Below are 23,006 nucleotides of genomic sequence, written 5' to 3'. Positions count from 1 at the left end.
TCTTTTAAAAATATCAAGTATTTACATTTTGTTTTATCTCTTGAAATTATGCAATTCTAATTTCTTATACATTTGAATAATTAAACACTATTTAATGTAGATTCTGCAATTCACAATACTATTCTTATTACTACCGTCCCACTTTATGAATTCTAATTTATCATTTTTAGGTATTCCATTTTAGAAGTCTCGATTGAAATATTCTATTAAAGGTAATAGACTAATAAGTCTCTTATTCCACTAACATTTTGTCACTCATATTCTATTATAATAATAGTATTACCATATAAAAGTAAGACTCACATTCTAGTATCTTTTTACATTAACTTGTTTTTACATTTTTTAGAATCCGTATCAAATTTCAAATAGAACTCTTAAAGTGGGATATAGGGAGTATTTTTTTTATTTACTAATTGAACATTAAAATGAGTATTGCTATCATTTTAAAATTAGCTTTGATTTTGAAAATAGAAAAATTAAGATAGTACAGTACTACAAGATTTGGTTTCTGCCGAGTAAGACGAAAAGTGCGAGACGCTCATAACGTGGCATTGATTCCGTGCTACTGCGCCTCTGATCCCTTCACTTTTGTCCATTTTCAAATGGAAGATTCTATGGAATATCCTCTTCTTCCCTAATTGGAAATATTTTGAAACTCATTAAAATCAATTCTAAATGGAACACATTTTTACCATTATAACACACTGTAATTCAATTTGATTTTTCATTCTAATTTATATTTACATTTTCGGGGTATATTCTCTGAACAAATTTCAACATTTGAATATAAGAAACCTCGTACTGCTAAGAAGAGTTAATACGTAAGATTAATCACTAGCATTGAATTTTTTGATGCATTATACACTCATCTTAGACGATGTATTCAGTTGTTTAATATTAATATATCCTGAAACTGTTTCAAATTAAACTAATATAAGATTTATTCAAAACTCATAATTAAAAAATAATTCTACATACTTCAAAATTTACATAATTACCAAACAACAACTATTACATAAGGATAAGGCTAAGAATGAATTAATAGCGTGTTAAGAATAAAACAAATATGGAGGCAATAAATATCCAGTCGTACATACCATCGATGAGATTATACACAAAATTTTTAAAAAAATCCGATAATGAAGAATGTATCTGACTTTCCCATTTCTTTTGTTTTAAATAATGTTATAGTCTCATTTAATAAAAGTATTTAACATTATCCAAACCCCACCCCCCAAACCACCCCACCCCACCCCACCCCCTAAAATCCCCCTTTAAAAACGACGAATCAACAGAGTGTAGCGAAATAAACACACAATCAATTCACAGCAATGAATCCATCATCACCAGTACCACCCGATTCCTCCCCTCTCCCACTCTCCCAGCAGCTTCAGCTCATCAAAGAGCTCCAAATCTTCAAACTCCAAGGCTGCGACAGGCGCGGCCGCCCCCTCCTCCGCATCATCGGAAAATTCTTCCCTGGTAATTTACACATCTCTCCTTCAATTCAATTTTTAATTTCATCAACCACGATGAATTGATTGAAACGATTGAAACGAGCAGCGAAGCTCGTGAGCGCAGAGGCAGCGAAGAAGTTTCTAGAAGACGAGATCTTCCCGAATCTGGAGGGGCGCCCCTTCTCGGCCGTGTACGTCCACACGGAGGTGAACAGGGGCGACAACTTCCCCGGCATCTCGGCGCTGAAGTGCATATACGACGCCGTTCCGGAGAGCCTCGAGGCCGTGTATTTTGTCCACCCGGGGATCCAGTCGCGGCTCTTCCTGGCGACGTTCGGGCGTTTGATCTTCGGGGGCGCGGGGTACGGGAAGGTGAGGTATGTGAGCCGGCTGGAGTTCCTGTGGGAGCACGTGCGGCGGAAGGGGGCGGAGATGCCGGAGTTCGTGCACGAGTTTGATGAGGAGATGGAGTGGCGCCCCACCACCGTTGATTACGGGATCGAGAGCGATCATCCTGCGGTGTTGAATACTCCTTTTGATTCTACTGTTTCTACCTATTCTATGAGGTGTATTGCTTAGAGTGAAGACTAGATTTCTCGTTTTGTTTTGTTGGTGAGGTTGTTAGATTCGTAGTAGACTAGACCTCCAGCAGATGATGTAAAAATGGAAAGAAAAGGCAACGACAAGCTTGCTGCCTACTGTTTGTTTAATTCTGTGTCTGTTTGAATTAAACGGCTTTTCTGATTTTTTTTTGTCTGGTAGGAGTATCATAATGAAATTGCGGCGACAAAAAGCAAACTAGATAAGGAGTGGTAGGCCATGCCTACAATAATTTTATGTTTACATTATTTTCCACTTGATGATCTAAATTATAATACTACACCATGTCCCATAATTGATAGGGACCATTTATAAAAAAAATTCTCCAACTCATTATTCTCATTATTCCTAGTACATCAATTTAATTATAATTTATATTATTAAATATTAAATATTAATTTTAATATAAATCTCACAATCTACTCAGGCTATTTTAGCTATTTCTCTCTTCTATCTCTTTACTCTATTAATTTTCATTGTCCCAAATATTCTTATTTTTATAAGATGGATAGAATTTTAATTGCCACGAGCCACAACTCTCCAAAGACTCTGCCTCAACTGCTCAAACATCATATCTGCTTTTCCATATAGTGGATGGTATCAGGAAATTGATATTTACCCACATATCTTTCCCTAAAGCCCAACTCAAAAGACTCAATACTTTTTGGTTAATAAACCATATTGTTACTTTTGTCACATAATAGAGTAATTGTGTAATCGAGACAAACAGAAACGTAAAGGGACACGGATTTAAGTGGTTCACCAACGTTGTCTTGGCTATGTCCACATATAGGAAAGGAGAACAAATTGTATTCAGATTATTTTTCGGATTACAGAGTTATGTGTCCTACTTCTATTTAAATAGGCACACGAGACGGGTTGGGCCCAATATAACAATTTGACCCAAAACAGAAACATAGCATAGCGTCAGGCCAGGGGCGGATCCCCAGGCAAGGGGGCGTCGCGGCTTCTTTTTGGCTAGCGGCAAACAATACTGATTCTAGGCATACTAACAAATCTCCACCTAGACTTGAATTCTCCTTGCAGATGCATCATTACAATTAGGGGTGTGCATTCAGGTTTCGGTTCGGTTTTTTGTCAAAACCGAACCAAAATCGAAAAACCGAATTTAGTTCAAAATCCAAACCGAACCGAACCCGAAAAATCACAAAACCGAAACCGAAAAACCGAAAACCGAACTTAAAAAACCGAAAAACCCGAACAAAACCGAAAAAACCGAAAAACCCGAAAAAATAAATATAATATTAATATATATGTGTGTAATTTATTTTACTATTTTATATATACTAATAGAATATTTATATATAATATAAAATTAATAATACATATAATATATATAATATAGTAGAATTTATTAAAATAATATACTATATATTATATATAATATAATATATTAAATTAATAGAATATATATATAATTCGGTTTTTTTCTTCGCCCGAACCGAACCGAACGAAAAACCGAATTTTTGTATTTTCAAAACTGAACCGAACCGAACCGAAAAACCGAAATAACCTAACCGAATTTCAAAATTTCGGTTTGGTTCGGTTCGGATATTCGGTTTCTGGTTTTTTTGCTCACCCCTAATTACAATGTCAGACGAACGGACTTCTCCTTCCCTGCCCGTGTACGTAGCCAACACAATGTTGGTAAACCACGTAAATCCGTGTTTCTTTACGTTTTTATTTGTCTCGATCAAACAATTGCTCTATTATGTCAGAACACTTGTCCAAACTCCAAATGCATCAAATCAAACCTCTTCTCCTAAATATTCAGCTTATTCTAGTACACAATCATATATAGATACTTGATTTAATATTTTCAACTCACTCCCATCAATCCATTCGTTAGACAGATAAGTTGGCTCTTGTACTTTTGGTGACAGAAGATAAATACTCTCAACATTTCACAAGACAAACAAGTGTATCAGTCATAAGTTCGCCTAAGTTTTCCTTGTTAGCCATGTTACCGACGAGTCGACGACAAGGGAAAAATACTGTGCAATAACGATGATGAGAAGAAAAGAGAAGAGGGTTGAGAGACCTTCCTGGCCCAGCCCAACATATAGGTACTCTAAGAATACAAGCATCACAAGACATTGCATTTTGGTAGAGTTTTTTACATAAAAAGAAAAAGAAAGTAAGCGTTGTGGATGCCACAACGGGGTTTGCCACCCGCGGCGGCCAGAGCACTTTGAGCCCGTTGTGGATTCTTTTACATGTTTAGCATAAACTTGGAGTGATCCAGCCTGCCAAGTTATAAACACCAACATCATGATCACCCCCTCCCCGGAATGATCATCAGTAAAATGAATCATATTCCCTGGACACTCTAAGAATACAGATCGAACTAACAACATTAAGCACATCACATGACATTTTGTTCTCGGAGATGATTGCATTTTGCATGAGTTTTTTACCCTCCTACTTATAAAACAAGGAAAAAAAGTACACTTGGTAGATATATATTTCATTTGCCCTTGTAAATTATGGAGAAACAGAGGTGGATGCCCTCTTCAAAATTTTCAGTTGTTTAAAGGGTTTACGAAAGAAATCACATGAAACATAGCACAGAAGAAGAATAACATAGCACAAAAGCAAAGGCAAAACACACGCTTCATATATCTCAGTCACCATACAAAATCTCACCTAATGGAAAGCATTAGAGCATCCACAATGGTCTAGGACCTCCCATAGCCCTCACATAGCCTTCCCACTGCCACATCATCCAGCACTAAAATCCTCCTGCCACATCATCTGGACATGCAACTGGACATCAAATAGCCCTCACATAGCCTATCCACATCACTAATAACAATTATATAAATTTAATTTACAATCGGAGCAACATACGGAATTTAATTTACGAGATAAATACAGGAAAATTGAATAATACTATTAAAATTTCAAAAAGTACAATAATTTTAAAAAAATACATTTAAAAATTACATAAATTTAAATAAAAACTAATGCCTTCCAATCCTCCGCGCCCACCATACATTCGAGGGCAGTCGTCTCACCGATGTGAAGGTATTCGTCCCACATGTCTGCCGAAGTGCCGTAGGCCAACTGCCTGATTGCCGCAGTGCACTTTTGAATAGGGGTGTGGCCGGGTTTGCCAGCCGCATCGTGCCTGAAGCGGAAATACAGATATCGCTGCTCCAAACCGTTAACAATAAGCATAAACAAGTCCCGCCTCATCCTAAAACGACGCCTGAAATGGTTGGCGTTAAAACGCGGCTCCTCTGCGAAGTAATCTGTGAACAGGTGCACACTTGTCGACGGCGGACAACTGGTCGTGGGTTAGGTACCGGCGGCTGCATATAACTCTGCATCTATCGATCAACCTCACGACTCGTATAGGCATCTAGCTCTTCGTTCAGCATACGCTCGTACTCATCAGCATCCCCATCACTACCACCACCACTACCACCGGCATTACTCATTTCTTAAATTGATCTTGTACAGAAAGAAAGATAGAGAGAGTACTCGTTAAAACAAGTGGTTCGAATGAAAATGACGTTCAAAGCGCGTATATATAGTGTTTTCGGAAAAAAAAATTAAAAATTAAATTCTGACTCCGATCCGAGGCCTACAATGGCGCCGTGAGGATCGGCGTTAGAACCGGTGTCACCACACAAATCGGCATGGGTACGCCGAAATTGACGCCGATTTCGCCGACGCCGGTTTCAATGGTTCGGCGTCAGAATCGTCGTCGGCGAAAAATCGGCGTCGCGGTTTGACGCCTCCATTGCTGATGCTCTTATACAATCAGAAGCTAGTGCATTCATAATTTGAATAGGAAGCAAAACCTTGAGCTTACATATTTAGCATAAACTTGGAGGGATATGGATCCTCTGCTGTGCAATTTTGCACAGCAGGAGGTGCTGTGTCTCACATGGTAATAAAAAAATCAAATAAATTAAATAAATAAAATAAAATAAATATATATTATTTTATTTGTGCATTAGAAACAGCACCTCCTGCTGTGCAAAATTGCACAGCAGAGGATCCATATCCAAACTTGGAGTGATCCAACTCGGCCAACATGGATAACAGGGAAGGTCATGAATACTCCCATCCCCCAAGTTATAAACACCAACATCATGATCCCCACCGATACTATCACGATTTGATCCAGAATGATCATCAGTAAAATAGATCATATTCCCTCTACACCCTCTGTAATCTCTTGCCAGCAGCGCCAGCGACGAATTATCCCCCAAAACCAACACTTTGTCGTGCAAATTCGCCAATTCCTCCCATTCTTGACCATTCCAATCAAACCTAAACACGCGAAATTTCACCGTCTTGCACACTTCCATGTAGTATTGCATATCAATGTGGAACTCCAAATACCTAGCAACCAACAACAGATCACCCATTGCATCCACTAAATACTTCATATCACCATCAATTTGTTGCACCACATTGATGAACTTCACCACAGGCGAATCCCCATTCAAATCACAAACAGCAATCGATCCGAATTTATCAACCGCGTAGAATGCGCCATTGAAATAAATCACATCCTCCCCGTGCGACTCTACTCCATCTATAATTTTCCACGACTCGTCGTGTCCATTTTTAAAGTAAGCTAGATTTTCATGCTGATTAAGAATGGCGAACGCGAAGAAATTGGTGTTACCGTACGGACTGTGTGAGAGAATCACCTTTCTGATGAAGGAATCGCGCATTTCCTTCAGGCTGAAGAAATTGATCTCATTTTCCGGCGATCGGACAGTGTATTCTGTTACGATCACAAAACTTACAATCACAAAGAACCTGAAGCAGAAATGAGAGGGAAGGAAAGTTGAGGAGTCTAAATGCAAATGAGAGAGAAGGGAAACAGATGGAGTATAAATACAGACTCTCATCTGATAGCAGTTATGAAAAATTGTGTGAATGTGTGCTTGAGCACTTGGGCAGAGGATCGTGGATCCAAAGCATTTTATCTTAGCTTAGTTTCGTATTTCCTTATCGTTCAATTCCTTACATATGGTTCTTATTTGATCATCTGAATCTATCAAGTCATCTGTTTACATTCTGCAATTGGTGTTATTAGTTGATTAGTTGAGTTCTCTGTTTTTGTGTGTGAATTGTGGTGTTGATCTTGTTGATTTGGCGTTGCGGAGTGTAATTGTGGAGTTGAGCTTGCAATATTCAGCTGGATAGAGCTGAATCGCAACAAATGGTATCTAGAGCCAACGTTCCTCGGAAAATGACGTCGGCGACGCGATTGACGGAGGCGGAGAAGATAGAGTTGGAATGGGAGAGTGTATGGGAGAGGATTAAGGACAGGATGGAGGCATCTTTCTGCAAAATCCAGCGAGAACAAGAGGTGAAATTAGATAAGATACTGAGGTCGCTTCAAGACCTGCGCTCCACGATGGAGGCAAGGGATGCGAGTTCCGGCAGCTGCAAATTACAATTGAAGCTTCCTAAATTCTCCGATAATCTGGATTTTCAGAAATCAATTAATGTTGATCGAGCAATTGCTGATGAGGATCTAATGGAGCAACATAGCAGTGGAAGATATGAAGAAATGGATACAGAGTTGGAGATAGGAGTGGAGGATTGTGCAAGAGTGTCGATGGAAATTGAGGATGTGGAGTTTTTGGAGGTAACGGTGACTCCATTGCAGAAAACAGAGGAGATGGAGATATTCATGCCTCTGCCCAATTGGAAATCAACGGAGGTGAAGAAGGGGAGGGAATTGGAGCAGGATAACCTTGAGGGGACTAAACGTCTATCACATGCTCGACAAAATGCGCCAGTGAATGAGCTGACTGTGGGTTTACCTATCTTGAACTGTTACAGTTTGTCATTGTCGTGGCTGCTCAATTGGTTTCCGAGACCTATGGTGAAGCTGAAGTTCGTGGCCCAACGTGATGATGAGCTCTACGAGGGGTTTGATGATCGTAGTAAGGGTTTTGTTGTGTATGGGGAATGTAGCATCTTCGATGCTACAGGGCGTTCGAAAATTTGGTGGAAAAATGGGTTTACAGTGGTGGAAAATCAACCTGATAAGATGAGTGGTGCTTTGTGGCATTTACCTGGCCTATTCGACGGAGTGTCAATGAGGTCTTTAGTTGGTAATTTTCTTATGCAAAAATTGTTGGAAGTGTGCAATGGAGGGCAGAAAAGGCAAGTATTGCTAAGGGTGGTTAAGGAACCAGGGAAACTCATTAGTATGTCTCTGAACACACATGGCACTCGGATGGTTCAGCGGTGCTTGCAATGCTTCATTACAGAGGCTAGTAAGTTCATTTTTGTTGCTGCTATAAAGTACTATCTGGATATGGCAATGCATCAGTATGGGTGTTGTGTTGTACAACAGTTTATCACTCGTTCCATAGGAGAATCTCATGAAAACTTGGCTACTACAAATTTGGTTGCTGATAAAGCAGCAAATGGACTACTGCTTGCTCTAGAGGCGTTTGGATTGTTTCATGACCTTCATGTGGCCGGTGGACATTTGGGGAAGCAATTGGATATGGATAAGGCAAAGTTGCAGGGGGTAATGAGATGGCTCGGTGCAGACGAATGTGATGGTGTTTTCAAGATTGCAAACGAAGCTGTGGTTCAAACGTTATGTGGTCTTAGTGAGCCCAAGAAGAAGGAGATGAACATATCGTTGTCTTCAACATCCATGATTCAATTTGTACAGATGCATCTTGCTGCATCTAACCCTTTTGAAAATGTTGAAGACATTGCCAAAAGTTTTGATAATCCGCTTGAAGGCGTTGAAAGAGTTGGGTGGTTTTTAGCATCCTCATATGCGAGCCCAAGAAACTATCGTTCATTAAAGCGATTGTCAGTTCGATTTCCTAAGCCCATGGTGAAGATGAAATCTATGAAGTATGTTGGCAAAGCTAGGCCAAAGAGTTGGAGATGGGCTACATTGAGGCTGACATACAAATGCTTGCTGATAATAGCATTTGATATAGTGGTGAGAGTATTAAGGTGGATACAAGAGAGATCAGTGGCTCATTCGTTGGAGGCTCGGGTTCTTTCCTTCCTTGAGGACAAGGAAGCTTTAGGGGGAGTAATTGTTGCATGATAAAAATGAAGAGAAGTGAACGTGGGCTGCAAAGGAGAGTAGTTGCTTAAGCGGAGGAAGAAGAAGGTCAGTAGGCTTATCTCTGTGATTCCTTGAGGACAAGGAATCTTAAGGGGAATGGATTGTTACGATCACAAAACTTACAATCGCAAAGAACCTGATAGCAGTTATGAAAAATTGTGTGAATGTGTGCTTGAGCACCTTGGGCAGAGGATCGTGGATCCGAAGCATTTTATCTTAGCTTAGTTTCGTATTTCCTTATCGTTCAATTCCTTACATATGGTTCTTATTTGATCATCTGAATCTATCAAGTCATCTGTATTACATTCTGCAATTGGTGTTATTAGTTGATTAGTTGAGTTATCTGTTTTTGTGTGTGAATTGTGGTGTTGATCTTGTTGATTTGGCGTTGCGGAGTGTAATTGTGGAGTTGAGCTTGCAATATTCAGCTGGATAGAGCTGAATCGCAACATATTCCCTTCCTATGCTGTAGAAGTCGAAATTGGTGACGTTTGGAAGGATGAAAGGGGCGGGAGAGAGATTCTGTCGCGTGTGAGGGGATTGATGAGGAAAATCGGGGGCGAATCGTCGACGAGAACCAGCCAGCCGTGCGACGATCCGGCGAGGCGGCGGCTGTGGGAGGCTTCGGGGAGGGTCAGGGATTGGTGAATTTTGTTCAGAGGGTTGGAGAAGGAGCGGCGGTTGGAGGAGCGGTCCAAGGGAAGCATGAGCCATGGGAATTCGCGCGGGAGATAGGGCTGGGAAATTGGGGCAGCGCGATGCCAGCTGTGGCAGACGGCGCGGATGCGGATGTAGTCGGCGAGGGCGGGGAGGTTTTTGGCGATGGTTTGGAGGAGCTCCGGCGGTAGGCTCGACCAGTCAACGGTGGTGGAGTCGTCGGCCATTAGGTGGTGGTTTTGGCAGTTGGAAATTGAGGGATTTGGAGTAAAACAATCTTTTCTATTTTTTTTTAAATTGAGGTATTTATTTTCTTTTTTCACCATATAAAAAAATCACACTACTACATTTTGTGAGTTTCAATCAGTTCAGTTTCTTGTTAAAATCGAACAATAGAACCGAAAAAACTATCATGTCATTTTATTTACTTTGATTATATTATTTGTACTACAGTACTACTATATGTTATAATTATTTTTTGAGTATTTACTGATTTATTAAAAGTTTAAGATATATTTGGCACATATCAAATAATTTAGTATTTATCACTCATTTATCTAAGATTTTACATTCATAAATATATAAAAAATAATAATAACACAGTCTTATAGTATTTCAATTTGGTCACTGTCGATATCAAATTCATATTTTTGAAATACAAAAGAATAAGAAAAATTATAAAAATAAAAATAGAACAAGTAAAATGAAAATTGATTGAAACCAAAATTAATTTGTGTAGTTATCGTGTCGTTTCAACCTATATTATATCGTGTCATTTAGTTTCATTAACAAGTAGGGTTCCGCCTTATTAGATTGAGTCGCCATCAGCTTGACCCGATAATGATCCAATCCGTAGAATTTTTCCTTTTACGTGCGCCCATCAATAAATGTATTATTTTAATTTTACCATTTTTGGTAAAATACAATTTACGATCCACTAACTTTTATTCTTAGTAATACTTTTTCCTATACTATTAAACAATTTTTAAAAATTTTAAGTGATCAAATATGAGACATTTATTTAATCAGGTACGATATTTTAGCTCGCAAGTACATAGAGTTGATGGGCCCAATGTTAATTTCTAGCCCGAACAGCTATACGCCGTCGTATGTATGGTATTTTAAAAAGTGCGTAGAAGAAAGTTCCATCCCCAGACAAGCAAATTCTGTAATCACGAAGGTGCCAAAAGCTAGGGTTTCATATTTCTCAACAAATTCAAATCGGCAGCTCAGCCTGTGAAGCGGCACCTTACCGCAAACTGTGGCTACCTAATACTCTAGGTGATTTTTCGTCTTCAATTTTAGGGTTTAATTTTGCCTAAGAACGCTGCGATGATTTCTATTCTAGCAGGCGTTTCCCTTTTCTTGTCGTGATAGGTAGAACCATCAGCAATGGATTACAGCGGCGCTCCACGGAACGGTGCCGGATATGACGAAGAGCTGCCGCATTATGGAAGATTTTACGAACCAGAAGGGGGAAACTACGGTGTGAATGATAATATAGATGTTAGTACAAGATTAAAGCATGATTCTTCTTCGTCTGATGGGTTAGTTTTTGTTAATTTAGCAATTATTGTAGGTCTGTTATTAGATTGAAATTATTTGATTAGTTTAGTGATTTATTGGTTTGGTTTTTCTCTGTGTTTTTACAGAAAGCTTTTCGTTGGAGGCATTGCTTGGGAGACGCCGAAAGGTATTCCTCTTATTTCCTTATAAAAAGTATTCCAGCTGAATGAATTGAAATTCATTGTGTATATGAATTCAGTAACTTAAGCCATGTATTGTATGCTTCCTTGTGTAGCTAGGTATTCTATTCTCGTGGGTGTTATCACTTTTAGAATGTCCATTTCCATTATATGGATGAATTGAAGATTTGAAGTTGTAATGCATATGTGTTAATTGTTATGTAATGCAGTACTTGGAGACTTTCATGTGTGGATTGTAGGTTGTATGTCATTATGTTTAGTTGTGCAACTGGTAAATTAGTCATTTCATTTGCATTTGGTATCTATTCTTCAGTTACCTTTTGTTAAAACCTATTCTGGTCATCGTACATGTGTCGATGATCTATTTGTATTTGTGCTTCTTTATTCTTCTCTCTCTCTCTCTCTCTCTCTCTCTTCTCTACAGTTCTACGATAAGCTGGTTATGACTATTTAATTTTGACCTGTTGTTCACTCACGATCATAAATTTTATTTGTCAGAGCACTTTACTTTCAGTGTTGCTTATGGAGAGCGTTTTTATCTTTGAAGTCAAATTACCTACACCTCAAATCTCAATGTACAGTCTGAAGGGACATCTAGTGTGACTTATTTATTTGTGCTTACTATTCTTGCTCCTCTCTTCTTCAGAATCACTGAGCTTGTACTTCAGTAGATATGGAGAAATTACAAATTGTGTCATAATGTACGATAAAATCTCTGGGAGACCACGTGGTTTTGGATTTGTGACATTTGCGGATCCGGAGGTTGCTGAAAAGGTTTTAGAGGAAAACCATGTCATTGATGGAAGAGCGGTAAGAATAATTCTCCACAATTCAGCACGGTGTCAAGATTTTGTGGTTAATGGTTAAAAATTCATTGAATGTCAGGTTGAAGTAAAGAGAACTGTTCCCAGAGAGAATGTGCAAGTTCGTGGTGGAGGAGGCTCAGGTACGAAGAAAATTTTTGTGGGCGGTCTTCCAGTGACACTGACTGAAGGTATTACCTATAAACACCCATGATCTTTTATTCGTTTTGATCATAAGACAAATACAGCATTTATATTTGAGCAACTACTTCATAACTTTCAACATTGGATTTTGCAGATGATTTGAGAGAGTACTTTTCTTCTTACGGTAATGTTGTCGGCCACCAAATTATGCTGGATCGAGAGACTGGTAGATCTCGTGGCTTTGGCTTTGTTACTTTTGATAATGAAGATGGTGTTGAAAGGGTACTCTCAAATGGTCGAATGCATGAACTTGGAGGAAAGCAAGTGAGTAGATGACATTCTTGTAAATTATGCTCTTGCAACATAATAGTGTGACTAAACATCAATTTTGGAAATTTGCAGGTTGAGATAAAGAGGGCTGAGCCAAAAAGATCTGGTTTTGATGGTTCGAGTCAAAGCCAGCCTCGCCATGGTGGCAGTAGTTCAAATCCTCCTGTTAACTCTATTGATGTTTCAGAGGGGGGTTATGCAGGTGGCTATGGAGTTAAGATGGGTGGAGCGTACGGTGGCTATGGTAGCTATGGAAATATGGCCGGGAATTATGCTGGTGGAGCTTTAGGGTTTTATCCGGGGTACGGTGGGTATGGTTATGGTTATGGATCCGGTGCCCCGTTCTACAGTGGTAGTGCATATGGTGGCGGTGGATTTGGAGTTTCGGTTGGTTATAACCGATCTGCTGGTTATGGCATGCATAATGGATACAGTGGTGGCGCTGCTGCTGCTGGTGGAGACGAAGAAGGCTTTGAAAGCAATGGCAGCGATGGAGTGAATGGTGCAAATGTTTCCGGCAGTGAATATGGCAGTGGTAGAGGGTACGGCAACGGTGATGGAAAAAATGGGAGGTTTCATCCCTACCGGAAGTGAGACTAAATGCAGCTTGATTTCTTGAATGGATATTTGATATTCTGCAGATGGTTCTAACTAGAAATGCTCAAATATTTTGTTGTTTCAACTGTGTTTAAAGGGATATGGTTGAGTAGAGATTATTTACATTGTATAAATTGTTGTTGTCATATAGTGATTGAGATATAGAATTATGTATGCATACGCAAGAAAATGTGTTGAAAAGGGCAACTATTTTGTCAAAAAAAACTCATCATGATCTATTTTGAGCAGAAGAGATGACATGGTCTATTTTTTGTTATCGTTTCCCAACGATAAATTTGTTTTAAACTCCTTTTTTTATAAATATCTTTGTATAATTTCTCATGGCATCCCAATTCATTCATTTCCTTCCAATTCTACCATTTCATCACACAACAAATCAAAGTGTTCGATAGATAAGATTAATAACAAGATTAATTATATTGATCTAATTTTAATAACAACCTTGCAATGATTAACATTAACTGAGTTAATATCTTTAAGTTTCTGCGTAATTACATCAAAGCACAAAATAGTACTTTGAAAAAACAAAAACTTTAAATTCATGACACTAATATGAAACAATAGAAATCTCTAATACCTAAACACAAAATGTCAACCTCGTTTAAGGTTGTTCAACAGTTTTGTATCAATACGGTGTCGTTTAGAATGCTGTGACCTTATCCAGAGTGCGAAACCTCACTACGTCCATCCATGGATGTCAGTTAATCGATTTTTGCGCTTTTCGCGCAACGAGTAACGATACAATCATGCCCATAAACTTTCAATTTATGAGTAGTAACTGACAAAAGGTTCAAATTTTCGAAAAGGGCATGGCCAAGATTTTGATGATGAGGGCCACCTGCAACACTAACCTTTATCTCTCTTATGCTGCACCTCTCTCTCCACAAAAAGCCATGTCTATGTGCCCTAGCTTTTATCCAGTCCAGTTTGGGGCTAAGCCCATTTCTTGTTCTCCCATTAAACCCCAATTCTGTGTTCAAGTTCAGGCCTTCTCCTCTCAACAATCCAAAGGTACCTTTTTTTTGTATGTGTTTGTTTATTTTTGTATAGTTACTCAACAAAATTTGATCATTGTATTTGCTCAAACTGAAACAGATGAGCTCCCTGCTCGCGTTGGTTTTTTGGGACTCGGGATTATGGGTTCTCCAATGGCACAAAATCTGATAAAAGCAGGGTAGGATTCATGTATTTTAATAGTTGAATTTATATTATTTGTTGTTTATGGTTGTCTATTGCATAGTAAGATTGAAAGTTATAGTATACATTGTTCCTCTTCAACAAATTGTTTGTAAATTGTAATGGATATGTGATACAGATGCGATGTAACTGTTTGGAACCGCACAAAAAGCAAATGTGATCCCCTTATCTCGTTGGGTGCAAAGTAAGTTGTTGATATGCTGTGTTGTTAATCACTGCTTTCCCATTTAGTGGGTGTTCAAGATCATTTCAGTTTGCTTAGAAAGGAAGGCTTAAATTGATGCAGATACAAGCCCTCACCTGAGGAAGTAGCTGCCTCTTGTGACATCACATTTGCCATGCTTGCTGATCCCGAAAGTGCAGTGAGTCGTCGATGATATAGCTATTTTTCCCTATCAGCGTTAGCTCGTTGAGCTTCGTTCTTTTTTCAGGTTGATGTAGCATGTGGGAAGCAAGGGGCAGCAAGTGGTATGAGTCCCGGGAAAGGGTGCGTTTTTTTTTCCAACTTTCTTGTTAAAAGAAATTGTATGCAACTTCAAACTTCTCATTAAGCATTTCTGCAGTTATGTAGATGTCTCTACCGTTGATGGCCCGACTTCCAGCTTGATCAGTGCACGTATACAATCTACTGGAGCTCTGTTTTTGGAGGTTAATTGCTAGAACTATTTATCTAAATACCAAGAAAGAGAGTTATAATCATATAGTGTTAATGAGAACTGTGTATTCTCCTTTGTCTCGACAGGCTCCGGTGTCAGGCTCGAAAAAGCCAGCTGAAGATGGGAAGCTGATTTTTCTCACTGCTGGTAATCAAGCACATTTTTCAATTTTCTTCAAGAATATTGTTTTACAGAGGTCTTGCATGATTGGAAACTCGATCTTTCAGGCGACAAATCTCTCTATGAAAGGGCTGCTCCGTATTTAGACCTCATGGGAAAGGTGATTCCGCAATTTTCTCTTCATCAGAATCGCGGCAGTCTCTAGTGTTCTGACATGTTTTCACGAATTGTTCTAGTCAAGATTTTTCCTTGGTGAAGTTGGCAATGGAGCTGCAATGAAGCTCGTCGTCAACATGATTATGGGAAGGTTCGCAACTGCTATAACTCATCGCTTTTGGGTTCACATGCCTATGTCTCGTCCACAGAATCCTGATTGTTTTAGCTTGATTTGCAGTATGATGGCATCATTCTCCGAAGGACTGCTCCTCAGTGAGAAAGTAGGTCTCGATCCTAGCATTCTTGTCGAGGTATGTCTTTCTAAGATAGAATTCAAGGATCTCGATTTGATTTTATAGGGTGTGTTTATTTTCTACATTTGATTTCCTTCACGATCATTGCTTGGCTCCTTGATCTCGGATTTACTCATTCCAACATTTGTCTGAACCACGTCGTCTGCAGGTGATCTCCCAGGGTGCCATCAGTGCACCAATGTACTCCATGAAAGGTCCTTCAATGGTGAAGTCGCTCTACCCGACTGCGTTTCCATTGAAGCATCAGCAGAAGGTATGATGTCTTCTTCTATCACTATCTCTCTCTGGGAACGGAAGTTGCTGTTCGTTCTGTAATAATGGCCGTGTACAGGATCTAAGACTCGCTCTAGGGTTGGCCGAGTCTGTTTCTCAGCCAACTCCGGTTGCAGCAGCTGCGAACGAGCTCTACAAAGTGGCCAAATCTAAAGGGCTAAGTGATGATGATTTCTCAGCTGTCATTGAGGCTTTGAAAGCCAAGCTCCAACAGAAATCTTAATATTCTTTCGGGTTCAGGATCAACTTTGTTGCAACTTGTAACTATATCAGATTGTGCTTGAATATTACTACGATTTTGAATTATATTCATCTTTTATAATTCTAATTTGGTTATAAAGATCAAATTTTGTGAAAATACTAGAATGCTTCCACATTAGTAGTGGGAGAGCCAATATGTTATTTATCAACTTGAATTCTCCCCATAGAAGAACAGTTAGTATAATTGTGTGTGTTGACATTTGTTCTACTATAACTTCAGATTTGATTGAAATGGCCCAACTCTTCTGGATTACAGGAACTAGTGGCTACATCACTAAAACATCATTAGCCGAAATTATTGATTTAGAATTCATGACTGAAATCATATTGTTCGATACAAACATTAGCTAGGAAGGAGTTGAATTTTTTTAAGAGGAGATTGAAAAACTACTTAGTTTGTTCTGGACAAATTAATTCAGTAATTATCTAAATTTCTGATGTCTTTAACTTGGAATAATAAGTAGAAAGAGTTAAAAAAAACTCCAGGACTAAAACTGATAAGTGAATTTTTTAAGGATGGATTTTTGGGTTGACCTGTTAATACTGCCCCATCCTATAAAATTTGGCATATCTTGATATAAAGAAAAATGAATTATATTTTTATATACAATTAGTTTCATAACAAAATATAAGTTTGAATGAGTTAGTTAAAAATAAAATCCAGTTTCAAAAATGATAAGATGTGTGATCCATTGCTAACTTTCTTAATTTTGCCTATTCATGAATATAGTGTATTAAAAATGACAACACAATTTGACATTGAAATGTCAACATAAACTTATTTGATATTTTAATACAATTTGTTGACATTTTAATGTGATTGTGTGTGTTGACATTTTTAATACACCATGTTAATAAGTTTTTTTTTATGTTAATAAGTTAGTAATTTAAGAAAAACTAACATCATTATAATGATGTGACAAACTTAGTGGGACAAATTATGAAGAATTAAGTCGTAAACAATATTATGTACAGTGTCAACATAGTGTAAAATTTCAAGATTTTGATGTCAACATCATGTCAATACAATGTCAACATAGCGTCAACTGCTTCGATACAATGTCAACATAGCGTCAACCGCTGACATTGTGGTGATATTTTCTGTTGATGTTATTTTATTATCGGTTGACATTTTCTAATGGTCCAAATAGTTTGGAGTTTTTAATAGAGTTTGTATTTGATTAGATCCTATATTTAATTAGGAAATCAAATGTTTATGTTTTTAATTAAAAATGAATGATAAACCACAATCAGACCCAATATTATACAGTTGAATTGCTCGATAGGGTTTAACTGATCCAACCATCCAAAAATGGCTTCCTCGAAATCCCTAATTCGTGCTGGAGCTTCAATGTCGACTCGGTTCCTCAGTCGGGCTTTCCACACAAGCCCCAACCCCTTTCTTTCTCCGAAGCACGAATTGATCGGGGCCGCCAAATTGCTCCCCTCTCTGTTTATTCCCCAATCTCAAAAAATGGCGCCGTTCTACTCCCCGCCGCAGCCTCAGAACGATGTCGACTCTCTCAGAAAGCTCTTCTCCGAAGGATTTCTCTACCCTTGTGGCCTTCCTTCTCTCCCCTTCTTGCTGCCCGAAGGTAAATTCCATTTCATTGAGTTTTTTTTTTTTTAATTCTGTTTTGTATTTTTTTTGCTTTGGAAAGCTAGCTTCTAGTTGTAATTCTGGTGTTGTTCTTTAGTAGAACTGGAATGTGATTGCAATTTAAACTGCATTTAGCCCCAAGTGTAATTGTTGAAGCTCAATTAGATTCGAACTAGAATTTTTATTTTCAATTTTGTTATTTTCCTCCTTTTTTTTATATTATAAGTGGTTAGCAATGAAGAATGTTGATTTCGTGACTAAGATAATGTAGATCTTGTGATAGTCATGGTGATAGCAACAGTAGGAAAACGTAGAGCAGGAAGTTATGTATATTTAGTTAGTTATTTGAGCATGAAAACGTGGAGCAGTGCCGAATTGGACAGAAGGTAATGTGTTCGTATACTGTTATCTTGGCAACTTCCTCCCAAGCGTCTGCCTCTCACTCCGTGTCAAATGGTGCGGTGAGCGTGGAATGCCCAAAGACAAAAACTGTTGGATCGGAGAAGGTTAGTGTCTGAGGTTCTGTCTGCAATGGGTGTGCATTCCTCCAGTCGATGCAAGATATCCTTGAGCGCATGTGGCGCCTTGATGCAACTTTCTGTACCAACATTCCTGCCCTGCCTTTGCCCGGCAAGATTTCAATTCACAAGGCATCATCCGGCCCTGCAAGTTTTGCAACCTTGCTTTCTTCGGACTTAGCGCCAACATTTCTGTTGTAGTCCGACCCTCTGCCACTACCACGACCACAGTTTAAGATAAGACAACCCTGGTGTCTTCCAACATTGCCCCAACATCTCACCACAGTTTAGAAATGACTGTTTTGTGCAATCTGAGAGAGTTGTCCCGACTATAAATGCCACCACTAACCACATGTTATTAAAAGACCAGAAATACACGCCTCCTTAGTCCTTATTAATTTGGCTAGGGGTTACAAATAGTAAGGTGGGGCAGCAGCTGCAGCACTAAAAGATGACGGCGGCAGCTGTATCAAATAATTGGTCTGACATGTCCTATATCAAAGGAACAAAGGTATTGGCCAAAAAGCTCTCCTATATGGTTGTGGGACCAATAAGCCGGTTTTATCTAGCTGTATACGGCGTGACCTTATAGTCTGACCAGCATATGAGTGTGCTGCGACTCTGCGTCATAAATACATGATCTTGTGTTGTTGGTTGCAAACTTTTAGCATCTGCGAGTTATCTACATTAGCTTGTAGTCTGCTATCATACGTTAGTCGTGCTTCTCTATCTTTGATGACAGTTGCTTGCGAGTGGTATATGGTATATGTCATCTATGCGCTTTAACAAAGTCAAAGTTACCATTTGTTTTACAATTTTTTCTGAGTTACTCCTTTCGACTTCTATTGTATGTTATATTCTTTTCGGCTCCTTACAGGAGACGAATCTTCATCAAGTGAGCCTATGCTTTGTCACACAAAGAGGACGTACCAACCAAGTAACATCAGACGCAAAAGGGTTCATGGATTCTTCGCTAGGTAACTGTCTCCCAACACAAATACACGTGGTTTGTCCATGTACATGCTTCAACTATTAACTTTTGGAGTAGGTGGATCATGCTGTAAATATGCTTCAAGATGTTCATAAAATTTGTGTATGTAATAATTCTATGATCCATTCCATATATGTTGACATTAATTTATGAGATTTTCTCCTTTATTCTAAAATTTCAGAATTCTAGGTTTATGAACTTACTAGTGTGTTTGGTGCTCTAATTCTGTCTTGTGATATTCATTCAAACTATTGTAGTCGTAGTTATAGAAACAATCTCATCCTATTCTTTGAAACTCTACCTCCGCCACTATTTTATTATCTACATGCATGCTTTGTCATGTACATGATCCTCCTCTCCCCTCAAATCACACACAAAAGTGGCGCCTTGTGCAGAAATGACCTTCTGAAATACTCTGTGATAACCGCACCAATCATGTTCGACATCCGTGGTTACCCTAGCCAAAGCTTGCTTCTAGACTGATACATTTTCCTTATTCCTGAACAGGAAATCCACCAAGGGTGGCCGGAGAGTCATTTCCCGACGAGTTACAAAGGGTCGGTATAGAATCACAGCATGATCAAACTTCTGGCAAGTTTCTGGATGATCTGATCAAAGAGCACAGACATTTTGAGGGCAAAAACCTGATTGGGGCTAGGCAATTGTGATGCCTTAAAATTGTTGCTTTTCAGCTCTTACTTTAATATGTAATGGAGTTTCACTTTGCTTTGAGATGAGAAATAATTATGTTAGTTCCCATCTTTTCTTAGCAAAAAACTGGTGATTTTGAGATGAACAATAATTATGTTAGTTCAATCTCTTCTTAGCAAAGAATTGGTGATTTGTTTAACTTGATCCAAGAAATATGTTTTGGTGGACTTAGTGTCTCTCTCTCTCTCTAAACACACATGCAAGCACAGGAGTAGAAAATTAGACAATAGCAATAGAGTATGCGGGGACGGGTGCATGTCGCGCCTTTGTCCGTGTGGATTCGCGCCGGCCGCGAATCCCGACCTAATGCTTCTCCTGCATGAAGCCCGTTCGCTTCCATCCGGTTCAGTGACAAGGCCACTGTGCCTAATGCCATTCGGGAAAAAGATTCGTGTATCACAAGTTTCTTTTTTTCTTTTAATCCGGTTTACTACATTAGATTGATTCCTACGACTCTTATTTCGACACGATTAAAATGTAAATAAAATCCAACAAAATATGTTTGATTAAGTGTTTTCATATCAAAGTTGAAAAGTCAATATTGTGTTTCAAATGTATATTTTGATTAAGTGTTTTCATATCAAAGTTGAAAAGTCAATATTGTGTTTCAAATGTAATACTTATGATTTGTTATATATAACATAGGGCAAATGATTAAATGCAAACTATAATTTGAACCGTTAGAAAATATTAACTGATGACAAAATTCATCAACAGAAAATATCAATACAGCGTCAACGGTTGATACTGTGTTGACATCAAAATCTAGAAATTTTACACTATGTTGATATTGTATTGACACTGTATTGAAGAGTTTGGAGTTTGTACAATATATATACAGCTTGCATACCAGTGAATGATCATAATTGGATGATCTGAGCAAAATTTGAAGTAATATAAATAACCACAATCTATCAAAAAATTACATAAATTCGATGCTTGAATTATAATTACACTATCAATTAATAATTCACTATAATAAAAATATGAAATTAAAATAGCGTTTTACGTCTATCAATTACTACTAAACAATTTTACTAGATGTTAAATCGCAATTTAAGGTTTACGACATTCTGCCAAGATAAAACTCTAAAACAGGGATTGCCTTTTTTTTCTTCTTCTACATATTCTGTTTATTTTTTTTAGACTGAAAGTATTTATCAACGGACCTATTGGTTATTTACTATGCTAAATTGTAGGCACCTCAAAAAGTACAATTATGTCAAATATATAAAACTGTTTCATATCCAAAGAATGTGTTTGTTCCCCTAACTATTCAGTCAGAGACATATACACATGGGAACAAAGGGGTACCCAAAAACTTTGTCATTTAATACTATACGTACTTATAATTTTACAAAATTCATCCATGGTCTATTGGAAAATGGGCTCTTTTTCCAAGCCTGAGGCCTGTATTCGATACCTTTTGAGCACATTTCGTTTTTTTAACATTATTTTCTCTAAATTAACTAATGTTATCTTTTAGTCTATATCACCTCTCATTCAAAGTAATTTTGTTACTGATGTCAAGAGGGCTCGAACTCGGCACCTCATGCAATAATGTCTAAGCTCCTTGCCGCTAGGACAAATGCTCCTTGCCTTTTTTTTAGTGTGTAGTCTTTCATATTTATTTTCATTAATTATTTTTTAATTGATATTTATATGACTAGTATAAAGTAATATATTTTTGTAATAGTGTAAAAAAAACTCAATATAAATTACTAAATTAAAATAAGTATCATAAAGCAATATTCATAAAACTAACCTCCTCATTATATTCATATCTATATAAGTATATTTCTAAGTAATAATACATGGATACTTATAATTTACGCGATACTACTATATAATAATTTATTTTTATTAAAATGAAATTTTTTGATAAAACTTTTTTTACACCCCCAGATAAAAAATCTTGGATACGCCACGGTATTCAGTTAAGTAATTAAATCTAATTAATTTCCTTTAAGTCGAGTAATAGAAGACGACACAATGCGATCCAAACCAAGTAATTTAATTATGATCAAGATATCAAAGTTTAAATATTTCAGATTTTCTTCCAATTATTGCAGCATGAAAAACTTATTTCTGCACAATTTATCATAAAACTATTTATGCATAAACGAAAAAGGAAAATACAGTAAGTAATACTTCTAGAAGTATAGTTTGATTATTGAGTATTTTTTTTATCGAGCTAATAGTTGGAAAATACACAAACTATAGATCAATTCATGTCTTTTACCAAATTTTAAATGTGGTAAATAATCATGAATTTTTAGTGAGTAGCCAATTTTCCATAGAATTGATTTTTGTCCAAATTGAATCGAAGATGGCATGCCGGAATGTCCAAAAAGACACTGCATCGATATGAAATGGCATGTCGGAATCTCTAACTAAACCAAAACGGTATAGCTTTGTAAAATATTGTCCACATTTCCATTTTGGGTTGTACACAAAATATTGTCCATATTCACTTTTTCATTTTAGATAAGTAGACCTCATACTCAACTACTTTATTATATTCATATTCTAATATAAAATTAATATGGTATATAAAAGTGGGACCAACACTCAACTATTTTTTTCACCCATTTCTCAATATTTCCTGGACTGGATTGAGGGAGTATAAAATTCAAATTACATACTCCCGCATCCCACAAAAATAGAGACATTTGAAATGGACAAGGTTTAATGCACAATGATAAAATATGAGAGAGATAGAAAGAAAACTTATTCAAGTATGTTAATGGAGAATGTCCCCGCTTTTTAAAAGCGAAATAAGTTATTAAAAA

General features: G+C 37.7%; 4 protein-coding genes and 1 pseudogene across 6 annotated transcripts; 4 read left to right on the top strand and 1 right to left on the bottom strand.

The window, feature by feature from the left end:
* The first annotated feature begins 1,291 nt into the window (after positions 1 to 1,291).
* Positions 1,292 to 2,203, top strand: LOC121778297 (protein GDAP2 homolog). Its single transcript, XM_042175619.1, has 2 exons — positions 1,292 to 1,482; positions 1,564 to 2,203. Exons 1-2 carry the CDS (start codon positions 1,332 to 1,334, stop codon positions 2,034 to 2,036), a joined length of 624 nt encoding a protein of 207 aa, XP_042031553.1. The 5' UTR covers positions 1,292 to 1,331; the 3' UTR covers positions 2,037 to 2,203.
* Positions 2,204 to 6,031: 3,828 nt separating this feature from the next.
* LOC121778910 lies at positions 6,032 to 10,205 on the bottom strand (annotated as a pseudogene).
* Positions 10,206 to 10,937: 732 nt separating this feature from the next.
* LOC121778453 (heterogeneous nuclear ribonucleoprotein 1-like) lies at positions 10,938 to 13,673 on the top strand. Of its 3 annotated transcripts, none has more exons than XM_042175808.1 (7): positions 10,938 to 11,097; positions 11,194 to 11,363; positions 11,469 to 11,509; positions 12,169 to 12,332; positions 12,408 to 12,516; positions 12,624 to 12,793; positions 12,872 to 13,673. In XM_042175808.1, exons 2-7 carry the CDS (start codon positions 11,209 to 11,211, stop codon positions 13,391 to 13,393), a joined length of 1,161 nt encoding a protein of 386 aa, XP_042031742.1. In that variant the 5' UTR covers positions 10,938 to 11,097; positions 11,194 to 11,208; the 3' UTR covers positions 13,394 to 13,673. The 3 variants fall into 3 exon arrangements, with proteins under 3 accessions (XP_042031742.1, XP_042031743.1, XP_042031744.1); XM_042175809.1 differs by having other exon boundaries at positions 10,941 to 11,097; positions 11,168 to 11,363; XM_042175810.1 differs by having other exon boundaries at positions 10,953 to 11,097; positions 11,198 to 11,363.
* Positions 13,674 to 14,041: 368 nt separating this feature from the next.
* Positions 14,042 to 16,461, top strand: LOC121780257 (glyoxylate/succinic semialdehyde reductase 2, chloroplastic-like). Its single transcript, XM_042177801.1, has 12 exons — positions 14,042 to 14,428; positions 14,513 to 14,591; positions 14,733 to 14,798; positions 14,901 to 14,976; positions 15,046 to 15,101; positions 15,178 to 15,262; positions 15,357 to 15,417; positions 15,498 to 15,550; positions 15,627 to 15,697; positions 15,785 to 15,857; positions 16,009 to 16,113; positions 16,192 to 16,461. The coding sequence occupies exons 1-12, from the start codon at positions 14,227 to 14,229 to the stop codon at positions 16,354 to 16,356; spliced, it is 1,092 nt and encodes a 363-aa protein (XP_042033735.1). The 5' UTR covers positions 14,042 to 14,226; the 3' UTR covers positions 16,357 to 16,461.
* A 1,193-nt stretch (positions 16,462 to 17,654) lies between these two features.
* LOC121778182 lies at positions 17,655 to 20,385 on the top strand. The gene is made up of 3 exons (XM_042175481.1): positions 17,655 to 17,989; positions 19,390 to 19,489; positions 20,011 to 20,385. The coding sequence occupies exons 1-3, from the start codon at positions 17,707 to 17,709 to the stop codon at positions 20,081 to 20,083; spliced, it is 456 nt and encodes a 151-aa protein (XP_042031415.1). The 5' UTR covers positions 17,655 to 17,706; the 3' UTR covers positions 20,084 to 20,385.
* The last annotated feature ends 2,621 nt before the right edge of the window (positions 20,386 to 23,006 follow it).

This window comes from Salvia splendens, chromosome 19 (genome assembly GCF_004379255.2).
Source record: "Salvia splendens isolate huo1 chromosome 19, SspV2, whole genome shotgun sequence".
NCBI lineage: Eukaryota > Viridiplantae > Streptophyta > Magnoliopsida > Lamiales > Lamiaceae > Salvia > Salvia splendens.
The sequence above is the reverse complement of the archived record's forward strand: the minus strand, read 5'-3'. Positions and strand labels throughout refer to the sequence as shown.

Bases quoted from the DNA above. Each gene is read 5' to 3' on its own strand.
- LOC121780257 (XM_042177801.1), top strand. From the start codon at position 14,227: ATGGCCAAGATTTTGATGATGAGGGCCACCTGCAACACTAACCTTTAT. The intron at 14,977-15,045 runs GTGAGTCGTCGA...TTCTTTTTTCAG, and splicing joins TTGCTGATCCCGAAAGTGCA to GTTGATGTAGCATGTGGGAA. The intron at 15,551-15,626 runs GTGATTCCGCAA...GAATTGTTCTAG, and splicing joins ATTTAGACCTCATGGGAAAG to TCAAGATTTTTCCTTGGTGA.
- LOC121778453 (XM_042175808.1), top strand. From the start codon at position 11,209: ATGGATTACAGCGGCGCTCCACGGAACGGTGCCGGATATGACGAAGAG. The intron at 11,510-12,168 runs GTATTCCTCTTA...TCTCTTCTTCAG, and splicing joins TGCTTGGGAGACGCCGAAAG to AATCACTGAGCTTGTACTTC. The intron at 12,517-12,623 runs GTATTACCTATA...TGGATTTTGCAG, and splicing joins TCCAGTGACACTGACTGAAG to ATGATTTGAGAGAGTACTTT.
- LOC121778182 (XM_042175481.1), top strand. From the start codon at position 17,707: ATGGCTTCCTCGAAATCCCTAATTCGTGCTGGAGCTTCAATGTCGACT. The intron at 17,990-19,389 runs GTAAATTCCATT...GGCTCCTTACAG, and splicing joins CCCCTTCTTGCTGCCCGAAG to GAGACGAATCTTCATCAAGT. The intron at 19,490-20,010 runs GTAACTGTCTCC...ATTCCTGAACAG, and splicing joins GTTCATGGATTCTTCGCTAG to GAAATCCACCAAGGGTGGCC.
- LOC121778297 (XM_042175619.1), top strand. From the start codon at position 1,332: ATGAATCCATCATCACCAGTACCACCCGATTCCTCCCCTCTCCCACTC. The intron at 1,483-1,563 runs GTAATTTACACA...TGAAACGAGCAG, and splicing joins CATCGGAAAATTCTTCCCTG to CGAAGCTCGTGAGCGCAGAG.